Below are 8,696 nucleotides of genomic sequence, written 5' to 3'. Positions count from 1 at the left end.
TACTTACCAAAGACCTCGGGAGAGCCGTGGGGTGGGGGAAGTGGTTTCTTCCAGTTTCTGACTTGCCTGCTAATTAGGGCTTTCTTTTCTTTCTTTTTTTCCCTCCTTCTTTATCCTTTCCTGACAGCAAAACCAAAGAAGTTATCTTCAGCATGGGTAAGTAGGGAGAATGGGAGGGCCTCGCTGGGGTGAGAGGCCAGTGCTGGAGGTCAGGAAACCTCTTTGACCTCATCCCCACCCCACACCCCTTCCCTTTTTTACTTAAAAAACATTTAAAAAGTGAAAAAAAAAATAAAAAGTGAAGTCAGAAGGGGAGAGGTTACGGGGTTGCGGACTGGTGTCAGCACCTGACCTCTGGGGATATGCATCCTAGCAGAGGAGGGCTCGGTGAAAATGTTCCTGAGGGGCCGCCCTGTACCCATGCTGATCCCGGAGGAGCTGGTCCCCACCTACAGCCTGGACACACGCTCTGAGCTGCCTTCGCACCGATTCAAGTTGGACTGGGTGTATCCTTTTACTTTAATCCCTTCCTCCCGCTCCCCCCACCCCCCACCTCCCCAATCCGGAAGGGCTTCCCTTCCGTGGGACTGCAGCTAGAGGGAGGGTCTTTGTACCGAAGGTGGGACTTCTCAGGCATCTGTGACTTAAGGGATCAGGAAGAGCTTGGAGTCTGCAGGGAGCAGAGGGAGGCAGATTAGCTCACGTGACTTTTATGATTCATTAGAGCAGCAAACATTTGCTGAGTGCCCTCCATCTATCAGATTCTCTTCTACACACAGGCTAGGTTCCCTGAGCTCCCTTCTAAAGTGGGGGAGACTGAGGCCAGTGAGTCAACAAATAAGATAATTTCAGCTAAGTAATAAATGCTGGTCATACAGTAACCTAAGCTCAAGTAAGAGGAGTAACTGGGTTTCTCTGAGGAGGGGGCATTTGAGCTGAGAATTGAACATTTAGGGGCCAGCCATCTCTGGTGGCTCAGATGGTAAAGAATCTGCCTGCAGCGCAGGAGACCTGAGTTTGATCCCTGGGTCGGGAAGATCCCCAGGAATGGTTACCCACTCAAGTATTCTTGCCTGGAGAATTCCATGGACAGAGGAGCCGTGTGGGCTGTAGTCCATGGGGTCACAGAGTCAGACACAACTAAGTGAGTAACAGTTTCACTTCACTTTCATAGGAAGAACAGAAGGCACTGCAGGTCCAAGGGCTCTGTGGCCAGAGTGAGTTTGGTGAATGTGAGAAATGAAAGAAGTTGGCATTGGTTAAGAACTCTGTCTTTGGAGCCTGGCAGAAATAGGGTGAAATGCCAGCCCAGCCTCTGGCTGGCTTTGTGACCCTGGATGAATCACCTTGCCATTCTGTGCCTGATTAGCCTCCTCTGAAAAGTGGGTGTCATGATCTCGGATTCATAAGACTGTGAAACAATGTGCTTATAATATGTGCCAGATAAACAGAGATTGATCAAAATAATGACTAATCACTGTTGAACACGTACTGACCATGCCACATGGCACGTGGGATCTTCGTTCCCTGACCAGGGATTGAACACACATTCCCTGCATTGGACATGTGGAGTCTTAACCACTTGACTGCCAGGGAAGTCCCTATTGAGCGCTTATTGTATGCCAGGCACTGTTCGGAGAAGGCAATGGCACCCCACTCTAGTACTCTTGCCTGGAAAATCCCATGGATGGAGAAGCCTGGTAGGCTGCAGTCCATGGGGTCGCGAAGAGTTGGACACGACTGCGCGACTTCACTTTCACGCATTGGAGAAGGAAATGGCAACCCACTCCAATGTTCTTGCCTGGAGAATCCCAGGGACGGGGGAGCCTAGCGGGCTGCCATCTATGGGGTCGCACAGTCGAACACCACTGAAGTGACTTAGCAGCAGCAGCAGGCACTGTTCAGTTCTTTCAATATAAATACATCGAATAATATGATCCTTCTCTTTTGTAGGGTTCAGAATATATTTTTACAGCCAGTGTTCTACAAGAGCCCTCTAAGGCCTGCAGATTGAGAATGATTACCCTTACTTTCCAGATGAGAAAACTGAGGCCACGAGAGGGGTCCCAGCCCTGTCCTAGGGAGTCAGAGCAGAACTGAGGCCAGAACTCTGACTCTGAGCCCCAAGCTTTTTCCAAAACACAAACTGAGGTTTGGGGTTAGCATCCTGGGGATCCACTCCCTGTCCTCTCTTGGCCTTGCTGTTTTCTCTGGAAGAGGCAGGAATAGTTGGAGCCTGGAACCTCTTTAAGGCAGCTGGAAATATTCACAGGAATTGAAGAATACCATGCTGTCATGCCAGGCTTGGCTTGATAAGTGAGCATCAGGAGAAAAGCAGCTGAGACAACAAAAGTCCATGTGGGCCTCATTCCCCAGCCCTAAAATGGCTGCAGGGTGAAGCAGTTTCTATGGGGTCGGGATAGGCATATTGACATCCATTCAGATGTTTCGCAAACATTCTGGGACTAAGGACTGGAGTCCAGCAGTCCCCAAATTAGTACAACCTGCATTCCTGGGCTTATAATCCAGTGTGGGGACAGAATCCATGAAAATGACAACTTAGAGCAGACAACTTAGATGGGGGAACCCAGAGAGGGCAGCCGACCCAGCCTGGGCATCAGGGAAGGCTTCCTGGAGGAGGAGTTACAGAAGAGAACAAAACAGCCCAGTTTTGGCTGCCGTGCAGTTGACAGTCTCATCAAGGACTGGGTGCAGTTACCACATTGATCAGATGAGTAGGATGAGTCCAGCAGATGAAGTGAGACTGAGGCCTGCTCTGAGGATGTGACAGCTGAGAAAGGTGGCAGGTAGCGTGTAGTAGGCAAAGGGAACAGTTAGTGCCAAGACCCGGGTGATGGTCATGATTGTGGTGTTTTGGGGAAATCCAGTGTCAGAGGGCAGAAGCTGAGACTAGGGGAGGGCAAACGAGGCCAGCAAGAGGAGCTTGGACTTTCTCTTAGGGGAACAGGGGAGCTACAGAAAGTTCTGAACAGAAGAGGGGTCACACTCCTTCAACAAATATTGAACTCATATGTCCACTGTGTACCAGGACCTCATCTGGGCACAGGGGGTACATCAGTAAACAGAAAAGACAGAGGTCATGCCCTCCTGGAGCAGGCACTCTAGTTGGGGAGACAGAATAATTCAAACAGATGGACTTCCCTGGTGGTCCACTGGTTAAGACTCTGTGCTTCTAATGCAAGGGGCGCAAGTTACATCCCTGGTTGGGGAATTGCCGTGGGATGTGGCAAAAACAAGAACACAAATGGAACATGTGGGATGCTGATGAATGTACTGCAGGAAAATTAATAGGGAAGGCGGATGGGGGCATTGAGGTGCATAGGTTTTCTTTATTTTTTAAGTTTTTTTTTTTTTTTGAAGTGGACCATTTTTTTTTTTTAAGTCTTTATTGAATTTGTTACAATATTGCTTTTGTTTTATATTTTGGTTATTTGGACCTCAGGCATGTGGGATCTTAGCTCCCTGACCAGGGATCAAACCTGAACCCCCTGCACTGGAAGGGGAAGTCTTAACCACTAGCTTGCCAAGAAGTCTTGAGTTTGCAGCGTTTTTTTGGTCATGCTACGAGACTTGTAGGATCTTAGTTCCCCAAACAGGGATTGAACCTGGGCCCCGGAAGCAAAAGTGCTGACTCCTAACCACTAACCCGTCAGGGAATTCCGGTTTGCAGTTTCAAATATCTCAGAACTATTTGGGAGAGGCTGAGAAGGCCTCTCTAAGGAGCTGAGTAGAGAGCCTGAGCAGGGGACACATGTAAAGTGACTTAGTGATAATAGGTTTTAACAGGATCCCTCTGGGGAAGAAGAGTAGACAGATTACTTTCCTGTGGCTGCTCTTAACAAATGCCCACAAACTTAGTGGCTTAAAACAACAGAACAATCTCACAATTCTGGAGACCAGAAATCCCCAATCAAGGTGTCAGCAGGGCCATGGTCCCTCTGGAGGTTCTGGGGGACTTCTTCCCTGGCTGCTAGCTTTTGGTGGCTGCTAACAAGCCTTTCGGTTCTTCCATCACTCCAGTCTTACACTGCCTTATCCCACCCAGTGTCAGTGTCTCTTTGTTCTCTGGCTTTTACAAGGACATTTGTTACTGGAATTAGACGGCCCAGCCAGATAATCCAGGATGATCTCATCTCGAGATCCTTAATTACATCTGCAAAGACTCCTTCTCCAAGTAAGGTCACATTCTCAGTTTCCAGGTGGTAATATTTTGGTGGACACTTTTTTTTCCTTCATTATTTGGCTGGGCGGCATGTGGGACGTTAGTACCCTCACCAGGGATTGAACCCGCGTCCCCTGCATCGGAAGGTCAGAGTCTTAACCACTGGACTTCCAAGGAAGTCCTACAGTAGACATATTTGCGGGGGCTGTTATTCAACCTCCTACACAGTAAGAGTGGAAACAGGAAAACCTATCTCCCATGACCTTCATCTGGGAGTCAACCAACAGCTACAATGCAGAAGACACTCCTTAACCGGCCGCGGGGCATCTCTAGCTATGGTTACCGTGGCCGAGACTGCAGAGCCAACCTTTACCTGCTGCCCACGGGGGAGATAGTGTACTTCGTGGCCTCTGTGGCCGTTCTGTACAGTGTGGAGGAGCAGAGGCAGCGGCATTACCTGGGACACAACGATGACATCAAGTGGTGAGGCCAGGGCGGAGGATGCCAAATATCTCCCGCACAGGGCATCAAGGGGGAGGCGGGGGGCCAGGTCTTCACTTGGCCTGAATTCAGGCAGAATTCAGGGGGAAAACATCGTGGATTAACTATCAGTACTTCAGATGTTGGTGAATTCACTCCGATACCTGGATTTTTCACTTCTTTTGAAAACTTCAAGCAGGCACACCAGACACAATGTGTTGGAATCCCGTGGTGGCAGCCACCCTTTCAATGGGTGTGTTCTCTTGGCCATTTGTGGTTCAGGCTTGAGCCCTGTGGGCCCCTGAGTTAGAGACCAGAGGTCTGAGTCTTGCTTCTGAGCCAGGGTACCCAGAGAGTGTTCCCTAATTGTTACTGAAGAATTAAATCAATGTTCATTGACTAACTCAGGGGTCCCCAACCTCCAGGATCTAATCCCTGATGATCTGAGATGGATCTGATGTAATAATAATAGAAATAAAGTGCACAACACCTGTAGTGCACTTAAATTATCCCCAAACCATCTCCCTCTTCCCCATCTGAAGAATCGTTTTCTTCCACGAAACTGGTCTCTGGGGCCAAAAACACTGGGGACCGTTGGATTAAAAATAACTCATTGAGCCAACCTGTGGAATGAATAATCAGGCATCGTAACTGTGGCTGCTGCTGGAGGGGTTCTGGGCTGCTGTCATCCCTGCCCCCCCGCCTCACTCCCTGAGTCCCCTCCACCTGCGCTTCTCTCCTCAGCCTGGCTGTCCACCCTGATATGGTCACCATCGCCACTGGACAGGTGGCGGGCACCACTAAGGAGGGGAAGGTAACAGAGTGGAGGGGGCAGGACCTGGAGGCTGGGATGGAGTTGTGGGTGCGGGGTGGGGGTGGGGGTGAGGGAGTCAGGCCCCCCAGGTAACTGGCCTCTCTCCTTCCTGCAGCCGCTGCCGCCCCACGTGCGCATCTGGGACTCAGTTTCCCTCTCCACCTTACACGTGCTGGGCCTGGGGGTGTTTGACAGAGCTGTGTGCTGTGTGGGCTTTTCCAAATCTGTAAGTCCTGTGCAAGCCTGGCCCTGGGCCCTCTCCTGCCCCTTGTTCCCCTTTGAGTTGGAGGCCACGCCTTCATCGTGACATCACAGGTGCTGGACACGCCCCCGGCCAAACTCCCGGCCCTTCTGACCTTCTAGGCTGGGTGCCCACAGTTGCAGCCTCACCGGCCTGCTCTGGTGGCTCAACTGTAAAGAATTCGCTGGCCTATGTGGGTAGACGTGGGTTTGATCCCTGAGTCAGGAAGGTCCCCTGGAGGGGGAGATGGTCAACCTGTCCCACTATTCTTGCCTGCAAAAGCCCATGGGCCAAGGGGCCTGTAGGCTACAGTCTATGGGGTCGCAAGAGTCAGACGCAGCTTAGCAACTAACAACAGTAAAACAACATGTCTGCCCCCAGACAGACTTCTCAATGATCCTTTGTAGATCAGGTAATGCTTTTTGCATTGTTTTTCACACCACCTTTCATTCTGGAAGGATCCTTATCTGTAGGCATTTAAAGCCCTGTGTCTAGTGCAGCCCTGCTCCTAGTACCATCCGGAACATGGGTGTCGGCAGATATGGGGGCGGTAAGCACAGAAATCAAAGAGTAAGGCTTTAGGGATTTGTAGAGCAATTTGACATTCCCACAGCATCCAAGTGCGTGATTGGTGGTTTTTTCCTAAAATCATATTTTACATTTTTATCGCATTTCACCAAAGCAGTGGCTGCAGCGAATCAGGAAATAAAAAACAACTGGTCCTCCCACCTACCTACAGGTTTTCTGAGACCTTTGGAGAAATAAAGCAATTTTTTTGCCAGCGTCTGGGAGAAAGAAAAACTCTGCAAAATCAAAACTAACCTATGCCTAACTAAAGATATAAAACAGCAACATTGTCCCAACTTTATAGTTGTTTAACTTCATAGTCATACAAGTCATTACAGATAAAGAGGCAGGTTAGATGTTCTTAGTAAGAATTCCTGAGGGCGTGCTGGTTGCAGAGAAATTATAGCTGAGGGGAAATTAGGTGAATTTCTTAGGGACTAGTCATTTCAAAAGGAAAACTATAAACAGCCTTTAAAATGTGTGTGGCCCTGGATGGAGAGTGTATTTTAATGTGTTCCATATGCCTTGGGCCAGGGCCTTTGAAAATCTTTAAACAGGCCTGAGTGGCTAATGCGCCAGTGGGCAAGGTATTGGTGTTGGGGGCAGGGAGGGAGGGTAGACCCAGAGCTGTCTGCCCCTTCCCCATCCTCTCTCCTCTTCCTAGAATGGGGGCAACCTCCTGTGTGCAGTAGATGAATCCAACGATCACGTGCTCTCCGTGTGGGACTGGGCCAAGGAGACCAAGGTGGTGGATGTCAAGGTGAAGTAACCCCCCTTTTTTTTTTTCAATCCTCATTCCTTGGGGTCCCTCTCTGGTGGCCAGATCTCAGTGTTCATGAGTCCAGAGTCAGACTCACCTCCAAGTCCTGGCTTTTCCATTTGCTAGCAGTGTGACTTCAGGCAAGTGGCTTGCCTTCTCGGTGCTTCAGTTCCCTCATCTGTAAAATGGGAGTTATGGTAGCATCTCCCCTGTAGGGAAAATTTGGCTTTGATGTTGGGATATGGGGTGGGCAGACCAGGCCAAACAGGAGGATCAGTACAAGGTGGCTGCTGTTTCAGTTGCCCTGCGATGTCTAAGATAGACCTTGACTTGCATCTCTGGCTGGTGGCCTGTTTTACAGATGAGGAACCTGAGGCAGAGGGCAGAGGGGAGAGCTACTTGCCCAAGGTCACATGCTCATTCTGGGCTGGGGGCAAGAGACCTGGAATGGAGGGCCCATGGTTTGGGGAAGGAGAAGTAGTTGAGAGGCTGGGCTCCCAGTGACTTGATTCCAGACGGAGTCTGGCTGTGTGTCCTTAGGCAAGTGACTTCCCCTCTCTGAGCTTCACTTTGTCATCTGTAATGGGAGGTACTAATGAGCTTTACCTCACAGGGTGCTGTGGGGTTAAATGAGTTGATGGATGTAAAGGGCTTGGCACGGAGCTTGGTGCAAAGTAAAGGCTCTCCACGTGTCTGCCATTAGATTGGTGAAGAAGGCAATAAAGCTTCACTGACTGGCCCTGCTTCCTGTGCTTTAGCTTGCCTGTATAGGAGAGATACAGGCAAGTCAGTTGTGCAGTACACAACCCACATGGCTGTATTCAGGGCAGTCCTTCCTGAGATGGATGTGGTGGTCCTGGTGGCTTTGAGGTCCTCATTCTGAATCTCCTCCACCCCTTAAAGTGCTCCAATGAGGCCGTGCTGGTGGCTACCTTCCACCCCACGGATCCCACCGTGCTCATCACCTGTGGGAAATCCCACATTTACTTTTGGAACCTGGATGGGGGCAGCCTGAGCAAGCGGCAGGGCCTCTTTGAGGTGAGTGCCAGGGGTCCCGGGACTGGCTGGCCCTGAGGGAGGCTGGCAGGGACACCCCAGAAGAGGCTGGAATGTGTAGGGATGCTGAGATATTGCCTGCTGGGGCCTCAGTTCCCTTATTCATACCAGGGGATGGTCCTCCTCAACTCTTTCAAGTTGTGAGGATTCAATGGGATGACGAGTACAGCAGCTCCTAGCAGATAGTGGATGCTGGGTAAATGGGTTGCTGTGGTTGTTGATACTCTGGATAAATAGAGAGGTTGGAGCCTGGTGACCGGGAGAGAGAGAAAAACAGCAGGAACCAGAGGCCCACCTTTGGTGAGAGTTGGGTCTTCCACCCCAACAGAGGAGGCCCTGAGAATACCAGGCTCAGATGGAGGTGAAATGGAGATATTGAGAAGAAGGTGGGGCAGGGCAGGGAAAGGGACCTAGGGGCAGACAGGGGTTGTGGGGGAGGGAAGGAGAGGGAGAGGGGTGGGGCAGAGAGGGGAAGACAGCAGGGGAAACTGAGGACAGAGACTGGGACAGAAGTCAAGATGAGAGAGAGGAGGGAGGAAGGGAATCTGGGGTGGAGAAGGGAGGCAGTGGGGTCAGAAACTCTAGGCGACACGAC

General features: G+C 50.5%; 1 protein-coding gene across 3 annotated transcripts in view; it reads left to right on the top strand.

The window, feature by feature from the left end:
* Nucleotides 1-8,696, top strand: part of EML2 (echinoderm microtubule associated protein like 2) — a 23,051-nt gene that overhangs the window by 3,648 nt on the left and 10,707 nt on the right. For 2 of the 3 annotated variants that reach the window (XM_010852609.1, XM_010852608.1), the window contains 7 exons: nt 128-156; nt 377-506; nt 4,517-4,666; nt 5,408-5,477; nt 5,593-5,703; nt 6,950-7,045; nt 7,949-8,083. In XM_010852609.1, coding sequence (XP_010850911.1) covers nt 128-156; nt 377-506; nt 4,517-4,666; nt 5,408-5,477; nt 5,593-5,703; nt 6,950-7,045; nt 7,949-8,083 — 721 coding nt within the window. Of the gene's footprint in view, nt 1-127; nt 157-373; nt 507-4,516; nt 4,667-5,407; nt 5,478-5,592; nt 5,704-6,949; nt 7,046-7,948; nt 8,084-8,696 lie in introns of all 3 variants that reach the window. The other variant, XM_010852607.1, reaches the window with a different exon arrangement.

This window comes from Bison bison, unplaced genomic scaffold (genome assembly GCF_000754665.1).
Source record: "Bison bison bison isolate TAMUID 2011002044 unplaced genomic scaffold, Bison_UMD1.0 scf7180017864313, whole genome shotgun sequence".
Classification (NCBI taxonomy): domain Eukaryota; kingdom Metazoa; phylum Chordata; class Mammalia; order Artiodactyla; family Bovidae; genus Bison; species Bison bison.
This window is presented reverse-complemented; position numbering and strand designations above follow the sequence as displayed.